The 21772-nt window shown below is 43.5% G+C and overlaps 1 protein-coding gene across 1 annotated transcript; it reads left to right on the forward strand.

The window, feature by feature from the left end:
* The first annotated feature begins 4630 nt into the window (after positions 1 to 4630).
* On the forward strand, positions 4631 to 7336 carry LOC121002511 (zinc finger MYM-type protein 1-like). Its single transcript, XM_040433963.1, has one exon. The coding sequence runs from the start codon at positions 4631 to 4633 to the stop codon at positions 7334 to 7336; it is 2706 nt and encodes a 901-aa protein (XP_040289897.1).
* Positions 7337 to 21772: the final 14436 nt, after the last annotated feature.

Genomic DNA, 21772 nt, shown 5'->3' on the forward strand with positions numbered 1-21772 from the left:
GACACAGGGTTATTAGATTTAAAGTTATGCATCTTTTCACAACTTTAGAATAAAAAATAATGTGACACAAGAATACAAATCTTCTCTGGTTGTAGAGGTTGATAAGATGAAGATGAACAAAAGTCCTGGTAGGGGATCTATGGTTACTGGCAGCCTGAACTGTGGGAGGGATTACACTAAGTACCAAAATATCTTTTGCCACATATTTTTATGTGACACCTAGGGGTTTTTAATACATTTTTTTTAGCCTTTTTTTTTTTCAAACTACAACTTCTTATTTTTTTTATAAAAGGCTTGTCACAAAAAGGTAGGGATAAGTGCATCCCTAAACTCCACCCACTCCTCTATCCCAAACTAGTTGCATGGTCCATACTAACCGATGGGAACAACTGGGCGGCACATGGCAGTATTTGGCCGAATACCGCATGTGCTCAAGCGCAATGCTCAAGTCTCCTCCCTACACGTTTGTTGGATGCTACACAGCCAATAAACGTGCAGGTAAGTACTGCCCTTCACTGTAATGTCATAGCCATGTTGGTTACTGGCATTACAGTGATTGGCTGACTGGAACGCGTCATCGGGTGCTATATAGCACCCGATGACACGTGTTCGGCTTAGTGTTAGTCAGGAAGTGAAATTTTCTTTTTTTCATTAGAAATACTTGTTATAGACCCAAAAGTCCTTTTAAGGACTATTGTTGTGTGTGGCAGCAGCAATATATATTTTTAACGCAACCTGCGATAAATTGCTAAAACTTTACAGACCCAAAAGTCCTTTTAACCCCTTAAGGACACAGCCTTTTTACACCTTAGGACCAGGCCATTTTTTGCAAATCTGACCAGAGTCCCTTTAAGTGCTGATAACTTTAAAACGCTTTGACTTATCCAGGCCGTTCTGAGATTGTTTTTTCGTCACATATTGTACTTCATGACACTGGTAAAATGAAGTAAAACAAATTATTTTTTTTGCACCAAAAAATACCAAATTTAACAAAAATTTGGAAAAATTAGCAAATTTCAAAGTTTCAGTTTCTCTACTTCTGTAATCAGGGCCGCTGATAGGCCAGTACAGCTGGCCCAGTTGTACCGGGCCCGGCTGGCAGGGGGGCCCGGGCAGCCTCGACATAACCAATTAACCACCTCCGGACCGCTGTACGCAGATTCGCGTTCCGGAGGTGGCAGCCCTGCGCTCAGCGACGCATATACGCGTCATCTCGCGTGAGCCGGGATTTCCTGTGAACGCGCGCACACAGGCGCGCGCGCTCACAGGAACGGAAGGTAAGAGAGTTGATCTCCAGCCTGCCAGCGGCGATCGTTCGCTGGCAGGCTGGAGATGTGTTTTTTTTAACCCCTAACAGGTATATTAGACGCTGTTTTGATAACAGCGTCTAATATACCTGCTACCTGGTCCTCTGGTGGTCCCCTTTGTTTGGATCGACCACCAGAGGACACAGGTAGCTCTGTAAAGTAGCACCAAGCACCACTACACTACACTACACCCCCCCCGTCACTTATTAACCCCTTATTAGCCCCTGATCACCCCTGATCACCCCATATAGACTCCCTGATCACCCCCCTGTCATTGATTACCCCCCTGTCATTGATCACCCCCCTGTAAAGCTCCATTCAGATGTCCGCATGATTTTTACGGATCCACTGATAGATGGATCGGATCTGCAAAACGCATCCGGACGTCTGAATGAAGCCTTACAGGGGCGTGATCAATGACTGTGGTGATCACCCCATATAGACTCCCTGATCACCCCCCTGTCATTGATTACCCCCCTGTCATTGATCAACCCCCTGTAAAGCTCCATTCAGACGTCCGCATGATTTTTACGGATCCACTGATAGATGGATCGGATCCGCAAAACGCATCCGGACGTCTGAATGAAGCCTTACAGGGGCGTGATCAATGACTGTGGTGATCACCCCATATAGACTCCCTGATCACCCCCCTGTCATTGATTACCACCCTGTCATTGATCAACCCCCTGTAAAGCTCCATTCAGACGTCCGCATGATTTTTACGGATCCACTGATAGATGGATCGGATCCGCAAAACGCATCCGGACGTCTGAATGAAGCCTTACAGGGGCATGATCAATGACTGTGGTGATCACCCCATATAGACTTCCTGATCACCCCCCTGTCATTGATTACCCCCCTGTCATTGATCAACCCCCTGTCATTGATCACCCTCTGTAAGGCTCCATTCAGACATTTTTTTGGCCCAAGTTAGCGGAATTATTATTTTTTTTTCTTACAAAGTCACATATTCCACTAACTTGTGACAAAAAATAAAATCTCACATGAAGTCACCATACCCCTCACAGAATCCAAATGCGTAAAAATTTTTAGACATTTATATTCCAGACTTCTTCTCACGCTTTAGGGCCCCTAGAATGCCAGGGCAGTATAAATACCCCACATGTTACCCCATTTCGGAAAGAAGACACCCCCAGGTATTCCGTGAGGGGCATATTGAGTCCATGAAAGATTGAAATTTTTGTCCCAAGTTAGCGGAACGGGAGACTTTGTGAGAAAAAAATAAAAAATATCAATTTCCGCTAACTTGTGCCAAAAAAAAAAAAATTTCTATGAACTCGCCATGCCCCTCATTGAATACCTTGGGGTGTCTTCTTTCCAAAATGGGGTCACATGTGGGGTATTTATACTGCCCTGGCATTCTAGGGGCCCCAAAGCGTGAGAAGAAGTCTGGTATCCAAATGTCTAAAAATGCCCTCCTAAAAGGAATTTGGGCCCCTTTGCCCACCTAGGCTGCAAAAAAGTGTCACACATCTGGTATCTCCGTATTCAGCAGAAGTTGGGGAATATGTTTTGGGGTGTCATTTTACATTTACCCATGCTGCGTGAGATAAATATCTTGGTCAAATGCCAACTTTGTATAAAAAAATGGGAAAAGTTGTCTTTTGCCAAGATATTTCTCTCACCCAGCATGGGTATATGTAAAAAGACACCCCAATACACATTCCCCAACTTCTCCTGAATACGGCGATACCACATGTGTGACACTTTTTTGCAGCCTAGGTGGGCAAAGGGGCCCACATTCCAAAGAGCACCTTTCGGATTTCACTGGTCATTTACCTACTTACCACACATTAGGGCCCCTGGAAAATGCCAGGGCAGTATAACTACCCCACAATTGACCCCATTTTGGAAAGAAGACACCCCAGGGTATTCCGTGAGGGGCATGGCGAGTTCCTAAAATTCATTTGGGTGGTAAGTTGCATGACCGAGCAATAAACCGTGAAAGTAGTGTAGGTCAGAAGTGTAAAAAGTGGCCTGGTCTTTCAGGGTGTTTAAGCACTGGGGGCTGAGGTGGTTAATGTTTTAAAAAAAAAAAAAAAAAAACCTCCACAGCCCTGACCGCTAGTCAAACGCCGTCGTACCCCCCCCCCCTGCTTTCTACGTTTTTTTTTTTTTTTAAATCGCCGCTCAGTACCTGCCTGCTTGCTCCGTTTGTATGCGGCAGCAGGTAGGGACTATTTCCTCTGTTTCGGGCGCGGAAGAGTATCTCTTCTCTTCTCTCTCCCGCGCCCGCTCCTCTGCTCTGCTCAGTCTGCTCTGCAGAATCAAGTCCTGGCCAGCTTGTCCTTCCCTGGCGCCGCGGAGTGGCCCATAGAGTGTTGTCACAAGTTAAAGTGACACTAAACTGTAGTTCTATTCAAGTATGTATTCTTAACTTAAAGTCCCGTCTTCCTCTTACAGCAAAAGTGGATAGGAGAGCTTCGGGAGCTCGCAGAGGACGTTACAAAGAGGCAGAAAACCACAGTAAGAAACAATTTCAGGAAAAATAGATTACAGGCCCATTAAGTAGTGGATATGTATGCTTTTTATTTTGAGCGACCGTGAGTGTTTTTGAGCTGATAGTATCTTAAGACACTGGGCTCCATTCCTGAAACAATATCTACCGCTTTAAGAGCAGTGGTAAAAAATCAATTTCAATTTTTTTTACCATTCTGCAAAAATTTTTAGTAAAACATGGCCTGCGTTATTCCATTCAAATATGCGGTACAAGAAGTCCCCGAGTTACGAACATCCGACTTGCGAACAACTCCTGCTTGCGAACGGGAGGCTGCGTGGCCACTTTTCGGCGGCGGGCACATTCGAATGAACCTTTTTGACTGCGAGCACATTCAACGGAATCTTTTCAATGGCGGGCACATTCAAGGAACATCGGAAAACAACGTATCTGCTGTTCTGCGCATTCGCGGCCACTTTTTGATGGCGGGCCCATTCGACGGAACTTCAAAAAACAACGTATCTGCTGTTCTGCGCATGCTTTTCCGACTTACGAACATATTTGACTTAAAAACAAACCTACAGTCCCTAGCCAGTTTGGAACTTGGGGACGGACTGCCTGTATTTATCTCATGAAACCAATTGCTATTTTATTATTGCATGCAATTTTTAGGAAAATGTGTCGTCGCCCAATACCGCATGCAATATGCTTTAGTGAATGGAGCCCAATGCCCATGATCACATTGAGGTGGAGTGAGTGATAAGCGCCTTTGGGCAATCTTACTTAGATATGACCCAAATTTGGGATTCTGGCTGCGTTTGTTCAGAACAAGAATCCTATCTCCCTGTTTCAGGTCAATCCAAAAATGTATCCACACAAGTCTGGATTTCTGAAGCGCAAGGAGAGGAAAGAGCGAGAGGAAGAACAAGAAAAAATAAAGAAGAAAAATCTAATATTTCACTATTTTAAGAAGCCAGAAACTACCCAGGAACCTAATGTTGAACAAGGAGAATCCTCAGAACTAGATATGGATGTTAGGTCAGACACAATTGAGGGCCATTCTCAACATTGTGAGCTGCTCACTATATCTGAAGATTTGCAAGAAGAGGGTATGGCTGCCTTTGAAATTCAAAACTGCTCCACTGAGAGTGTTTTACCTGAGGAAAGTGTGTCCTCATGCACCCAGTCTGCTGCAAGTATAGAAGATACCTCCTCCATTGCATATCCCTTTGAAATTTTGAGCGATTTAGAAACTTCATGCAGCTCCTCTTTTGCCTCAGGTTCTACAGGTCCTGTTACTATGGATTTGTGCAAAGTCGATTGGAAAGATCCAGCACTGTGGCCAGAAAATCTTCAAGACAAAGAAAGAAATCAAATTGTGCTTTCTGGATTGATGACTGAAGAGGATCTGAAAAAAATGGCATATCGTATGACTTTGGACAGCGATGGACGTTCATTTTCGGAGTATCTTTTGTATGCAAAATCCTCAAATGGACGTGAGAAGATTTTAAGAGACTGGCTTCGATGGAGTGATTCCAAACATGTTTTATACTGCATCACTTGCAGAGCTTTTTCTACAAATTATTACCATAGAAAGGATGGGAGTATACTATGTAGGAGCGAAGGCTTTGACCCTTCCAAAAACACATGGCATCGACTTTATACACGATTGCCAGAGCATGAACGTTCTGCTCAACACCGAAAGTACTACCTAAGTTGGCGAGCTTTACAGAGGTCCATAGGCGGACAAGGTGTGGACTTTGAGATGCAAAGAAAATTGACAAGAGAAGCAGAAAAGTTTGCAGCTCTGTTGGAAAGGCTTCTTAATGTTACCTTATTTTTGGCCTCACGGAATCTGGCTTTTAGAGGATGTTCTCAAAGAATTGGAGACATTCAAAATGGTAATTTCCTTGGAACTCTTGAACTTGTTGCCAAATATGATAGTGTACTTAGGGAGCACTTGGAAAAGGTGAAACAAAGCCAGGAAAAAGGAAAGCGTCTACCTGCACATTATCTGTCATCAGCCACACAAAACGAATTAATCGATGTATGTGGAAGACATGTTTTGAATGTCATGCTTTCTGAAAGGCAACAATCTATTTATTTTTCAGTGATCTGTGATGCAACACCAGATGTATCGCATATGGAACAGAATGTTATTATTCTGCGATATGTGCACAGAGATCTTGTGAAAAGAAAATGGGGCATTCAAGAAAGGTTCCTGGAATTCTTTGATTTCTTTGAGAAGACTGGTGAAGAAATTGCTGAAATGCTGCTAACAAGATTGTGTGAGCATGGCATTGATGTCAAAGACTGTAGAGGTCAAGGATATGATAATGGAGCCAACATGTCAGGAAAAATTAAAGGTGTAAGATCCAGGATCCAACAAAAGTATCCAGCAGCGTTGTTTAGTCCATATGCAGCACACTCATTAAATCTGGTTGGTGTACATGCAGCTTCAAGTTCCCCTGAAATGAAGACCTTCTTTGGGAGTGTAAATAGGCTATATGTTCTATTTAGAAGCAGTCCTGAGAGATGGAGCGCTTTGTTAGATGAAGTTGGTGGTTCTTTACATGGCCTTAGTGACACCAGATGGAGTTCCAGGATTGAAGCAGTAAAGCCAATCGCACAAAAGCTTCCAAGTGTTCTGAAAGCTTTGGAAAGAGTGCTGAAAAGTAAAAAACTGACAAGTGCTGCACACTCTGAAGCGGAAGGGCTGCTAGATTATTTCTCCTCTTTCCGTGCAATTGTTCTGGCTACATTCTGGGTCAAGGTCCTGCAAAGTTTTGAGGAACGGAATAAAATCCTTCAGTCCAGGTCTGTATCTATTGACATAGGTGCAGCCAACATCAGGGCTTTGTCTGAAGAAATGAAGATTCTACGGGATAAGTGGCCAGCTCTACTCTCGGAGTCCAAAGTTGTTGCTGATTCTATGGAGATTCCCAAGGAGCTACTGAATGCTCACCAGCTTCGTAAAAAGAAGGCTGATAAAAATGTAAAAGATCTGGATGTGGAAATTTATTTCAAAGTCAATATGTTCTTCCCAGCAATGGATGTCATAATTTCAGACCTGGATCAAAGATTTAAATCAATGGAAGAAGTCTGCAAGCTCTTTGCTCCCATCTTGAATCTGAGGACTCTTTCAGAAGAAGAACTGAAAACTTCAACAGAAATGCTGATTTCCACATACCGTGATGACTTTACTGAATCCCTACTTACAGAACTACAACTCCTGCGGAAAATGTATGCAGAAACATTTACCAATCAGCTGGGTCCCTTGGAATTATTAAATTCAATTTATGAGCTGCAGCTTGAAGGGATTTTTGGAGAGATTTGTATTGCCCTTAGAATTTTTGCTACCCTTCCACTCTCAGTTGCAGAAGGAGAGAGAGCGTTCAGCAAGTTAGCCTTGATAAAAAACTATCTCCGATCGACAATGAGTGAGCAGCGTCTGAACAGTCTGGCTCTTCTGTCCATTGAGCATGAACTTGCAAGACAGCTAAACTTTAAAGACCTTATAAATGAGTTTGCTGAAGCAAAGGTACGAAGAATGTCCACTACAAATTTGTAACACCTTTGGCAAAATGGGAAAGGACTAGTGAAACTGGTCAGTGTTTCACATTGTTTTTGGGTGAAGCCATAAATATATGCACATATGCAGACTGTGAATGTTCAATTGCACTCTGAACTTAGGTCGTTTGACTCCTGTTGTTTTTGTGCCTGTTGGCGCACTTATGTTTACCCAGTTGTCTACAGTAAACTATCTTTAACGAGACCTGGCTTGTTGTTTTTTTTCCACCTTTATCATTTGTTTAATCTTCCTAATTTTTTCAAAATACCACTTCATTTATTCATTAATGTTTTTTTATTACATATTGATATTAAAGAGGTCTGTTCTCATCTGAAAACAGTATTTATTTTGGATAATAAAACTTATAACTGGCTGGAGAAAAATAAATATCACTTGTAGACAAATCTGCATGTTGTTTCAAGGCGGCGTCTGGGGAGGGGCCAAGGGCGGGGCCAGGGGTGTGGCTGAAGGAGGGATCAGGGGGTGGAGCTGAAGGGGGCCCCGTCATGTATGCTGTACGGGGCCCCATGATTTCTATCAGCGGCCCTGTCTGTAATACATAGTAATACCCCCAAAAATTGTGATGACTTTACATTCCCCATATGTCTACTTCATGTTTGAATTATTTTGGGAATGATATTTTATTTTTTGGGGATGTTACAAGGCTTAGAAGTTTAGAAGCAAATCTTGAAATTTTTCAGAAAATTACAAAAACTAAATTTTTATGGACCAGTTCAGGTCTCAAGTCACTTTGCGAGGCTTACATAATAAAAACCACCCAAAAATGACCACATCTAAGAAACTACACCCCTCAAGGTATTCAAAACTGATTTTGCATACGTTGTTAACCCTTTAGGTGTTGCACAAGAGTTATTGGCAAATGGGGAGGAAATTTGAGAATTTCATTTTTTTGTCTAATTTTTCATTTTAACCCATTTTTTCCACTAACAAACCAAGGGTTAACAGCCAAACAAGACTGTATCTTTATTGCCCTGACTCTGCCGTTTACAGAAACACCCAATATGTGGCCGTAAACTACTGTACGGCCACACAGCGGGGCATAGAGTGAAAGGTGTGCCGTTTGGTTTTTGGAGGGCTGATTTTTATGGACTGGTTTATTTACACCATGTCCCATTTGAAGCCCCCCTGATGTACCCCTAGAGGAGAAACTCCCTAAAAGTGACCCCATCTAAGAAACTACACCCCTCAAGGTATTCAAAACTGATTTTATATACGTCGTTAACCCTTTAGGTGTTGCACAAGAGTTATTGGCAAATGGCGATGAAATTTGAGAATTTCATTTTTTTGCCTAATTTTCCATTTTAACCCATTTTTTCCACTAACAAAGCAAGGGTTAACAGCCAAACAAGACTGTATCTTTATTGCCCTGACTCTGCTGTTTACAGAAACACTCCATATGTGGCCGTAAACTACTGTACGGCCACACAGCGGGGCGTAGAGGGAAAGGAATGCCGTTTGGTTTTTGGAGGGCTGATTTTGCTGGACTGTTTTTTTGGCACCATGTCCCATTTGAAGCCCCCCTGATGCACCCCTAGAGTAGAAACTCCATAAAAGTGACCCCATCTAAGAAACTACACCCCTCAAGGTATTCAAAACTGATTTTACAAACTTTGTTAACCCTTTAGGTGTTGCACAAGATTTAATGGAAAATAGAGATACAATTTCAAAATTTCACTTTTTTGGCAGATTTTCCATTTTAATATTTTTTTTCCAGTTACAAAGCAAGGGTTAACAGCCAAACAAAACTCATTATTTATGGCCCTGATTCTGTAGTTTACATAAACACCCCATATGTGGTCGTAAACCGCTGTACGGGCACACGGCAGGGCGCAGAAGGAAAGGAATGCCATACGGTTTTTGGAAGGCAGGTTTTGCTGGACAGTTTTTTTTTACACCATGTCCCATTTGAAGCCCCCCTGATGCACCCCTAGAGTAGAAACTCCAAAAAAGTGACCCCATTTTAGAAACTACGGGATAGGGTGGCAGTATTGTTGGTACTAGTTTAGGGTACATATGATTTTTGGTTGCTCTATATTACACTTTTTGTGAGGCAAGGTAACAAGAAATAGCTTTTTTGGCACCGTTTTTTTTTTGTTATTTACAACTTTCATCTGACAGGTTAGATCATGTGGTAATTTCATAGAGCAGGTTGTCACGGACTCGGCGATACCTAATATGTATACATTTTATTTTATTTATGTAAGTTTTAAACAATGATTTCATTTTTAAAACAAAAAAAATGTTTTAGTGTCTCCATAGTCTAAGAGCCATAGTTTTTTCAGTTTTTGGGCGATTATCTTAAGTAGGGTCTCATTTTTTGCGGGATGAGATGACGGTTTGATTGGCATCTATTTTGGGGTGCATATGACTTTTTGATTGCTTGCTATTACACTTTTTGTGACGTAAGATGACAAAAAATTGCTTTTTTTACACCGTTTTTTTTTTTTTTTTTTTTACGGTGGTCATCTGAGGGGTTATATCATGTAATATTTTTATAGAGCCGGTCGATACGGATGCGGCAATACCTAATATGTATACTTTTTTTTTTTTATGTAAGTTTTACACAATGATTTCATTTTTGAAACAAAAAAAATCATGTTTTAGTGTTTCCATAGTCTAAGAGCCATAGTTTTTTCAGTTTTTGGGCGATTATCTTGGGTAGGGTATGATTTTTGCGGGATGAGATGACGGTTTGATTGTTACAATTTTGTCGTACACGCGACTTTTTTGATCACTTTTATTACCTTTTTTGGGAAGTAAGGTGGTCAAAATTTCAATTTCATCATAGTTTTTTATTTTTTATTTTTATGGCGTTCACCGTTCGGGTAAAGTAACATAACCGTTTTATAGATCAGGTCGTTACGGATGCGGCGATACCAAACATGTGTAGGGAATTTTATTTTTTTCATTTTTAATCAGTGATAAAATGTTTTTTGATTTTTACTTTTTTTTCACTTTTATTCACTTTTTTTTGACCCAGACCCACTTGGTTCTTGAAGATCCAGTGGGTCTGATGTCTGTATAATACAGTACAGTACAATATATATTGTACTGCACTGTATTTTACACTTGTCTGAACAGATCTATGCCTTTTAGCACAGATCTGTTCAGCACCATGAACAGCAGGACGACTGAGACGGCGTCCTGTTGCCATGGGAACCTTCCCCGTCTGCTCAGTACTGGTCAGAAATGCGCAGACGGGGAAGGGTAAGCACAGGGCTGAGGGGGGCTCTCTGGGAGCTCTCTCCCTCTCCCATCGGGGGGCTGCAAAGGCACAGCAGCCCCCCGATGGGAGAGGGAGGGAGCTCCCTGCACCGTTAACCTTTTCCATACAGCGGTCCGTACGGACCACTGTATGGAAAGGGTTAAACGGCTGACATCGCATCGCAGATGTCAGCCATTTATACCAAGGTGCCAACGATTATATTTATACCCACTAGAAACCAACGATTATACAAGGGGAGGCGGGCGGGGGATCGCGATCCCGCCTGCCGCACCGCCCGCCTCCCGCACCGCCCACAACGCCCGCAACCCTCCCCCTGCACCTCCCGCCACCATAAAATCATTCGGGGGTGCAGGGGGGGTTAATAAAACGTTATTTTAGGCATATAAAGTTTCTGATCCCCGCGGTCAGGGACCGCAGGGACCAGAAACTGCAGAAATCGCAGCAAACCGCAGGTCTGAATTGACCTGCGGTTTGCCGCGATCGCCGACATGGGGGGGTCACGGGACCCCCCCGCGCATTTAGCCTAGGTGCCTGCTCAATGATTTGAGCAGGCACCGGGTTCCGATCACTGCCGGCCGGGCGGCAGTGATCGGAACAACACATGACATACCGGTACGTCATGTGTCCTTAAGTACCAGGACATCATGACGTACCGGTACGTCATGTGTCCTTAAGAGGTTAAGGAGTGTTGTGTTTGGCAGCAACATCTATTTTTAGTGCATCCTGCGCTAAATAGAGTGCAATAGTTAGGCCGCTGCAGACAGCGACATTATCTGCGCTACATCTCCTGCGTAACATGTGCGCATCCCAAAAATATCTGTGACATCCAGTGTACTTTTTCCGTAGATGGTGTCCGCTGCGGACAGTGACATTAGCTGCTTTACATCTCCTATGTAACTTGTCCACATCCAATAAATATCAGTGACATCCAGTGTACTTTTTCCGTAGACAGTGTCCGCTGCAAATAGTGACATTAGCTGCGCTTCATCTCCTGTGTAACGTGTGCGCATCCCAAAAATATCAGTGACATTCAGTGTACTTTTTCCGTAGACTGTGTCCGCTGCGGACAGTGACATTACCTGGGGTACTGCTGCAGCTGGACACTTCTTTTGCCAATCAGGGGAATGTCAGGTCCAGTAAGTAGGGGGCCAGGAGAGCAGGGCAGACAGGTGCTGGTAGTGGGAGATTCTGTTATTAGGGGTACAGAAAGGGCAAAGACCGTGATAGCCGAACGGTGTGTTATCTTCCAGGCGCTAGAGTTCGACACATTGCGGATGGGGTTGACAGATTACTGGGAGGGGCTGGAGAAGATCCTGCAGTCATGGTCCATATTGGAACCAATGACAAAGTTAGAGGAAGGTGGAGAGTCCTTAAAAATTATTTTAGGGATTTAGGTAAAAAGCTTAGGGCAAGGACCACAAATGTAGTGTTTTTCCGAAATACTGCCTGTACCACGAGCCACACAAGAAAGGCAGTGGGAGATTAGGGAGGTTAACAATTTGCTCAAGAACTGGTGTAGGAAGGAGGGGTTTGGGTTCCTGGAGAACTGGGCCGACTTGTCTCTCGGCTACAGGCTCTATTGTAGGGATGGGCTGCACCTCAATGGGGAAGGGGCAGCTGTGTTGGGGGAGAAGATGGCTAGAAGGTTGGAGGAGTGTTTAAACTAGGGACTGGGGGGAGGGCAATTACGTTAGGGAATATAGAGACCCGGGGCAAGGTAGTGGGACTGGGGGAGGAATGGAAGGAGGGACTAGAACAGTTCAGAAGGAAAGGTGTAGGGTAAAAAATATGCATAAACCTCTTAATTGTATGTATACTAATGCCAGAAGCCTGACTAATAAAACTGGGGAACTGGAATTAGTGATGTGTGAGGAGGTCTATGACATAGTGGGAATAACTGAGACATGGCTGGATGATAGCTATGACTGGGCGGTTAATGTACAAGGTTACAGTCTGTTTAGAAAGGATCGTCAAAACCGGAGAGGGGAAGGGATCTTCCTTTATGTAAAGTCCTGTCTAAAGCCCACAGTCCGAGAAGATATAAGTGAGGGACATGAACATATGGAGTCACTGTGGGTTGAAATACATGGAGGCAAAAATAATAATAAATTACTAATAGGAGTCCACAGAAAATCTACTACTAAATGAGATAGACAAGGCAGCAAATCATAATGAGGTGGTTATTATGAGGGACTTCAACTACCCAGATATAGACTGGGAAACTGAAAGCTGTACATCTCATAAAGGAAACAGGTTCTTGGAAATAACCAAAGACAATTACCTTGCCCAACTGGTTCAGGACCCGACTAGAGGGAAGGCCATACTGAACTTAGTATTAACCAATAGACCTGACAGAACAACAAATGTGCCAGTCGGGGGATACCTGGGAAATAGTGACCATAAAGTAATAACCGTCCAATTTTACTTCAAACAAGTGTTTCTACAGGGAGGAACAAAAATACCAAACTTCAAAAAAGCTCAATTTAGCCAACTAAGAGAGGCCTTAGGCCTAACTAACTGGGAAAAGTCCTCAAAAATAAGGATACCGCCACAAAATTGTGAGAGGTGCATACCTTATAGGAATAAAGGGTTAAAGAACAATAATAAGCCAATGTGGATAAATAGAACTGTAAAGAAAACAATAAATGACTAAAAGAAAGCATTTAAATCACAAAAACAGGAGGGTAGTGAGGAAGCACTGAAAAACTATAAGAATAAAAATAGAATATGTAAAAAAAAAATAAAAGCCGCCAAACTAGAGACTGAGAGAGCAAAACTAACCCTAAAATGTTTTTCAATTATACAGGGTGGGCCATTTATATGGATACACCTTAATAAAATGGGAATGGTTGGTGATATTAACTTCCTGTTTGTGGCACATTAGTATATGTGAGGGGGAAACTTTTCAAGATGGGTGGTGACCATGGCGGCCATTTTGAAGTCGGCCATTTTGAATCCAACTTTTGTTGGATTCAAAATGGATTAGACTTTTATCTTTGGGGTCATCTGAATGCAATTGTCTATGCTGTGAAGATACGAGATGTGCAGCACCTGAAACTACGGATACTGGAAGCCTGTGCTAGCATTTCTCCTGCAGTGTTGCTATCAATGTGTGAAGAGTGGGAGAAGAAGGTTGCATTGATAATAAAACACAATGGGCAGCACATTGAACACATTTTATAAGTGGTCAGAAACTTGTAAATAACTCATGAAAGAATAAAGTTACGTTAAAACCAAGCACACCATTGTTTTTCTTGTGAAATTACCAATAAGTTTGATGTGTCACATGACCATCTTCCTATTGAAAAAACAAAAGTTGGATTCAAAATGGCTGACTTCAAAATGGCCGCTATGGTCACCACCCATCTTGAAAAGTTTCCCCCCTCACATATACTAATGTGCCACAAACAGGAAGTTAATATCACCAACCATTCCCATTTTATTAAGGTGTATCCATATAAATTGCCCACCCTGTATAAATGGTAAAAAGTATAACTCTGAAGGTGTCGGCCCTCTACAGAGCAATAAGGGGGAACTTGCAGAGCGCGACGAGGAGAAAGCAAAGCTATTAAATGTTTTTTTCTCCACTGTATTCTCTGAGGAAAATAAACTGTTAGATGAAATGCATAATGTAAAAGTAAATTCCCTATTAAAAGTGTCCTGTCTGACCCAGGAACAAGTACAACAGCGACTTAAAAAGTTTAAAATAGACAAATCGCCAGGACCAGATGGCATACACCCTGTATTCTAAGAGAATTAAGTAATGTTATAGCCAGACCCTTATTTCTGATATTTACAGACTGACAGGGAGTGTTCCACAGGATTGGCGCATAGCAAATGTGGTGCCAATATTCAAAAAGGGTGCAAAAACAGACCCCGGAAATTATAGGCCGGTAAGTTTAACATTTGTTGTGGGTAAACTGTTTGAAGGTTTTCTAAGAGATGCTATCTTGAAGGATCTCAATGAAAACAAGCAAATAACATCATATCAGCAGGGCTTCATGAGGGATCGGTCATGTCAAACTAATTTAATCAGTTTATATGAGGAGGTAAGTTCTAGACTTGACAGTGGTGAATAAGTGGATGTCGTATATATGGACTTCTCCAAAGCATTTGACACTGTACCACATAAAAGGTTAGTACACTGCGTGCAGAATTATTAGGCAAATTAGTATTTTGACCACATCATCCTCTTTATGCATGTTGTCTTACTCCAAGCTGTATAGGCTCGAAAGCCTACTACCAATTAAGCATATTAGGTGATGTGCATCTCTGTAATGAGAAGGGGTGTGGTCTAATGACATCAACACCCTATATTAGGTGTGCATAATTATTAGGCAACTTCCTTTCCTTTGGCAAAATGGGTCAAAAGAAGGACTTGACAGGCTCAGAAAAGTCTAAAATAGTGAGATATCTTGCAGAGGGATGCAGCACTCTTAAAATTGCAAAGCTTCTGAAGCGTGATCATCGAACAATCAAGCGTTTCATTCAAAATAGTCAACAGGGTCGCAAGAAGCGTGTGGAAAAACCAAGGCGCAAAATAACTGCCCATGAACTGAGAAAAGTCAAGCGTGCAGCTGCCAAGATGCCACTTGCCACCAGTTTGGCCATATTTCAACATCACTGGAGTGCCCAAAAGCACAAGGTGTGCAATACTCAGAGACATGGCCAAGGTAAGAAAGGCTGAAAGACGACCACCACTGAACAAGACACACAAGCTGAAACGTCAAGATTGGGCCAAGAAATATCTCAAGACTGATTTTTCTAAGGTTTTATGGACTGATGAAATGAGAGTGAGTCTTGATGGGCCAGATGGATGGGCCCGTGGCTGGATTGGTAAAGGGCAGAGAGCTCCAGTCCGACTCAGACGCCAGCAAGGTGGAGGTGGAGTACTGGTTTGGGCTGGTATCATCAAAGATGAGCTTGTGGGGCCTTTTCGGGTTGAGGATGGAGTCAAGCTCAACTCCCAGTCCTACTGCCAGTTTCTGGAAGACACCTTCTTCAAGCAGTGGTACAGGAAGAAGTCTGCATCCTTCAAGAAAAACATGATTTTCATGCAGGACAATGCTCCATCACACGCGTCCAAGTACTCCACAGCGTGGCTGGCAAGAAAGGGTATAAAAGAAGAAAATCTAATGACATGGCCTCCTTGTTCACCTGATCTGAACCCCATTGAGAACCTGTGGTCCATCATCAAATGTGAGATTTACAAGGAGGGAAAACAGTCCACCTCCCTGAACAGTGTCTGGGAGGCTGTGGTTGCTGCTGCACGCAATGTTGATGGTGAACAGATCAAAAAACTGACAGAATCCATGGATGGCAGGCTTTTGAGTGTCCTTGCAAAGAAAGGTGGCTATATTGGTCACTGATTTGTTTTGTTTTGTTTTTGAATGTCAGAAATGTATATTTGTGAATGTTGAGATGTTATATTGGTTTCACTGGTAAAAATAAATAATTGAAATGGGTATATATTTGTTTTTTGTTAAAGTTGCCTAATAATTATGCACAGTAATAGTGACCTGCACACACAGATATCCCCCTAAAATAGCTAAAACTAAAAACAAACTAAAAACTACTTCCAAAAATATTCAGCTTTGATATTAATGAGTTTTTTGGGTTCATTGAGAACATGGTTGTTGTTCAATAATAAAATTAATCCTCAAAAATACAACTTGCCTAATAATTCTGCACTCCCTGTATATAAAATGAGAATGCTCGGACTGGGAGAAAACGTCTGTATGTGTGTAAGTAACTGGCTCAATGATAGAAAACAGAGGGTGGTTATTAATGGTACACACTCATTGGGTCACTGTCACTAGCGGAGTACCTTAGGGGTCAGTATTGGGCCCTATTCTCTTTAATATATTTATTAATGATCTTGTAGAAGGCTTGCACAGTAAAATATTAATTTTTGCAGGTGACACTAAACTGTGTAAAGTAATTAACACTGAAGAGGACAATATACAGCTGCAGATGGATCTGGATAGATTAGAGGCTTAGGCAGAGAAGTGGCAGATGAGGTTTAACACTGACAAATTTAGGGTTATGCACATGGGAAGGAATAATGCAAATCACCCGTACATAGTAAATGGGAAAACACTCGGTAACACTGACATGGAAAAGGACCTAGGAATTTTAATATACAGCAAACTAAGCAGTAAAAAACATTGTCAGGGGGAGAAAACAGACCTCGATCGCACATCCACAATGCTATGCTTTGATCTAATTAAACTCGCTTCTCAGCGCTATATTAAAGTTTACAGCCCCCCATACTGCATGCTGTACAAGAGGCATTAGTTTACATTTTGATCAAAAGGCATAAGCCCACTCACCACGCCAAGGTCGCCTCTTTGAGTGGGACCTACTCTGACAAAAAGGCGCAGTGACAATGGTTTTTAAGCAGTAAAAACCAGTGTCAGGCAGCGGCTGCCTAGGCCAATAAGATAATGGGTTGCATCAAAAGGGGCATAGATGCCCGTGATAAGAACATAGTCCTACCACTTTACAAATCACTAGTCAGACCAGACATGGAGTACTGTGTACAGTTCTGGGCTCCTGTGAACAGGGCAGATATAACAGAGCTGGACAGGGTTCAGAGGAGGGCAACTAAAGTAATTACTTGGAATGGGGCAACTACAATACCCTGAAAGATTATCACCATTAGGGTTATTCACTTTAGAAAAAGGACAACTGTGGGGAGATCTAATTATTATGTATAAATATATCAGAGGACAGTACAGAGATCTTTCCCATCATCTATTTATCCCCAGGACTGTGACTCTGACGAGGGTACACCCTCTGCGTCTGGAGGAAAGAAGGTTTGTACACACACATAGAAGAGGATTCTTTACGGTAAGAGCAGTGAGACTATGAAACTCTATGTCTGAGGAGGTGGTTATGGTGAGTACAATAAAAGAATTCAAGAGGGGCTTGGATGAATTTCTGGAGTGTAATAATATTACAGGCTATAGCTACTAGAGAGGGGTCGTTGATCCAGGGAGTTATTCGGATTGCCTGATTGGAAATTGAATGGTACCTCACAGTTTTTTTTTTTGCCTTCCTTTTAGTTCGGCCATATATTTTATGTTACTATGTTACATATCCTGTGTAACGTTTCCACATCCAAAATACCTGTGACATTGCCTGTAATTTTATATTAGTCGCTGAAGACATCAGCCACATTATCTGCAAAATTTATCCCATGTAACGTGTGCGCATCCCAAAAATATCTGTGACATCCAGTGTACTTTTTCCGTAGACGGTGTTCGCTGCGGACAGTGACATTAGCTGCGCTAAATCTCCTGTGTAAAGTGGGCACATCCAAAAAATATCTGTGACATCCAGTGTACTTTTTCCATAGACGGTGTCCACTGAGGACAGTGACATTAGCTGCGCTACATCTCCTGTGTAACGTGTGCACATCCAAAAAATATCAGTGACATCCGGTGTACTTTTTCAGAAGACGGTGTCCGCTACGGACAGTGACTGTAACGGATCTCCTGGCACCCGACTGGGTACCTCCGTTGAATGATGCTCCTAGCGCTTCCCGAGGACTCCAAGCACTCCACTTGACACCATAACCGCCACAGACCCCACCAACCGCCGAAGTTTGGTTGAGGTCTCGCCGTCTCCTACCCACCCTGGACCTACGACAAGGCTCCAGGCTCCAGTGGGTGAACCTCTCCTAAATCCAGAGAGCAGGAACAGCTCTTACAAGAGCTAGTAGTTATAGCCAGGGGAGTATAGCAAATCTTCAGCGTATAGCAATCCCCAGTGTCGATCAGTTACCCAAACACCAGCCTCAACATGATGAAGGGTAAAACAGGAACTCTTTATTGAACACACAAGCATTGACTTATACACATTTTCCAACAAGGTTACCACCCACAGGGTTTTGTAAAAACAACCAATAAACACGTACAATACAGTAAAACACTCCCACACAAAATCCTCCCCTCTGCCTGTAATACAATTACCTTACCCAATGGGTTCATGTAATCATCACAGGCAGGAGAATACACAATGTCTTCTGTCCTGGAGACAACCGAGGAGTAATTCAATTATCTCTCAGGACAAAGGGAAATTGCCAATACACACGTGGAGACAATAGGACAGACATCACTACTCAAATATACAATGTCCCACCCTTTACTGTACACATAGACATTTAACATATCCCAAAATGGCACGAATTAGACCAGGGGTTCAAAAGTTTAGCATGGGCTGATGAGAGGGCCCATAATCCTGGGGCAAGAGGCTGGCAAACATGCCCCTCCAAAACCCAGTGGCGAGGTTGGTTTCGCCACAGTGACATTACCTTGGGTACATCTCCTGTGTAACGTTTCCACATCCAAAATACCTGTGACATTCCCTGTAATTTAATATTAGATGCTGCTGACATCAGCAACATTTTCTGCAGTATTTCTCCTGTGTAACGTGTGCACATCCAACTAATATCAGTGACATCCAGTGTACTTTTTCCGTAGACGGTGTCCACTATGGACAGTGACATTACCTGGGGTATATCTCCTGTGTAACGTTTCCACATCCAAAATACCTGTGACATTCCCTGTAATTTAATATTAGACGCTGCTGACATCAGCAACATTTTCTGCAGTCTTTCTCCTGTATAACGTGTGCACTTCCCAAAAATATCTGTGACACCCAGTGTAATTTTTCCATAGATGGTGCTCGCTGCAGACAGTGACATTATCGGCGATATTTCTCCTGTGTAACGTGTGCGCATCCCAAAAATATCAGTGACATCCAGTGTACTTTTTCCATAGATGGTGTCCGCTGTGGACAGTGACATTAGCTGTGCTACATCTCCTGTGTAACGTGTGCAGATCCAAAAAATATCAGTGACATCCAGTGTACTTTTTCCATAGACGGTGTCCGCTGCGAGCAGTGACATTACCTGGGATACATCTCCTATGTAACGTTTCCACATCCAAAATACCTGCGACATTCCCTGTAATTTTATATTAGCCGCTGCTGACATCATCTGTGGAATACCTCCTGTGTGACGTTTCCACATCCCAAATACCTTTTTTTTATTTTTTTTGCGCATACACTTACAAATCCTACGCTACTGTACGCGTGACATACTTTCAAGCGTATATAACATTTAATATGAAGAAGGCGAGCAGAAAGGGACATTGAAGTGGTCGTGATGCTGATGGTGCACACAGAGGCCGTGGCCCTGCGCATGTTGAAACTGTGCCTGCTGCCAGAGCACAAGAAAAACAATCATCCACAATACCTAGCTTCATGTCCCAGTTTGCAGTGCGGCACAGGACAACGCTCTCAAAGTCAGAACAGTGCGACCAGGTGGCCGGTTCGATGGCAGCAGATAATGCTTCCAGTCGGTTAGGCACCACCCTGTCTTCCACGAAGTCCAGTTTCAGTAGTCAAGAGTCTGGTTAACACAATACTCACCCTGAACACCCTGATCCTCCTTCTTCCCACCATGGAGAGTCTTGCTAAACAAGTGATCCCACACTCGGATATTCCAAGGAGCTATTTTCAGTGCCATTCCTTCATTTGGGCCTCTCGACAAGGCCGCTTCAAGAGGGACATGAGATCTTGTGCCCTGATTCCCAAACTCTTGAGCATCCACAGTCACAAGAAGATGACAGTGGGGAATGGCAATTAGTGTTTAACAAGGTGGATGATGATGATGATGAGACAAAGTTACCAATAAGTCAAGGGAAATTAGTCTCAAGAAGTTGATGATGAGGATGAGACACAGTTGTCAATAACTGAGGTTGTTGTTAGGTCAACAAGTCAGGAGGATGACCAGAGTGAGGAAGTGGAAGAGGAGGTGGTGGACGATGAAGACACTGACCCAATCTGGGAAGGTGGCAAGCCGAGCGAGGGCAGCAGTACAGAGGGGGAGGGATCCGCAGCACTGCAACAGGCTGGAAGAGGCAGTGGGGTGGAAAAAGGTAGAAGGTGGGCCACACCAAACAGGCCCGCAACTGTTCCCTGGAGCGCACCCTTTCATAAATCTCCCTTGCCAATGGTAGGTGTTCCGCAGTCTGGCGCTTTTTTGAGGAAAGTGCGGACGACAAAAGAATCATAATTTGCAACCTGTGCCATACAAAAATGAGAAGGGGCATGAACACTAGCAACCTCACCACCACCAACATGATCCGCTGTATGGCATCAAAGCACTGTAATAGGTAGGCTAAACGCCTGGGTCCACAATCTGTGTCTGCGGGTCACACCACTGCCTCCTCTTCCCCTGTGTTACGTGCTGGCCAATCCCCTGTCAAAGACGCAGGGCCAGATGTCTCCCGCCCTGCACCTGGACCTTCGCAAGCACCATCAGCGACCACATCCACTTCCGTGTCCCAGCGCAGCGTCCAAATGTCATTACCTCATGCATTTGAATACAAGCGCAAATACCCAGCCACCCACCCACAGGCCATAGCACTAAATGCACAACTTTCCAAATTACTGGCCCTGGAAATGTTGCCATTTACGCTTGTGGACACTGATGCCTTCCGTAGCCTGATGTCGGGGGCCGTCCTACGTTACACAGTGTCCAGCCGCCACTATTTTTCACGGTGTGCCGTGCCCACCTTACACCAACATTTGTCCGGTAACATCACCCGTGCCATGACCAACACAGTTACTGGGAAGGTCCAATTAACCACTGACACATGGACAAGTGCTTTCGGCCAGGGACGCTACATTTCCCTGACGGCACAGTGGATGCACATTGTGGAGGCCGGGAGTGAGTCATACCCTGGGATGGCATAGGTTCTACCCACGACAAGGATTGCGGGCCCTACTTCCATCGGGGTTTCCGCCACCACCTACGTTAGTGGCTCCAACTCCCACTTCTCCTCCTTCGCCTCCTCCTCCACCTCCTCCTCCACTTCCACCTCAGAATTATCCTCTTGCAGCACCAGTCAGCCATCAGTAGGTATCTGGAAGCAGTGTAGCACTGCAGTGGGGAAGCGTCAACAGGCCGTGCTTAAGTTTATCTGCTTAGGTGACAAACAGCACACCGCCCCAGAGCTGTGGCAGGGGATAAGAGACCAGATTGAGCTGTGGCTCTCGCCACTCAACCTAGAATCAGGCATGGTTGTGTCTGATAATGACTGTAACTTGGTGGCGGCTTTGGAGCTCGGCAAGCTCACACACATCCCATGCCTAGCCCATGTCTTAAACTAAGTGGT

The sequence above is a fragment of the Bufo bufo genome, chromosome 5, assembly GCF_905171765.1.
Source record: "Bufo bufo chromosome 5, aBufBuf1.1, whole genome shotgun sequence".
Classification (NCBI taxonomy): Eukaryota; Metazoa; Chordata; class Amphibia; order Anura; family Bufonidae; genus Bufo; species Bufo bufo.

What these genes read in the sequence shown, in the direction of transcription:
- LOC121002511 (XM_040433963.1), top strand. Translation starts at nt 4,631, where the DNA reads ATGTATCCACACAAGTCTGGATTTCTGAAGCGCAAGGAGAGGAAAGAG.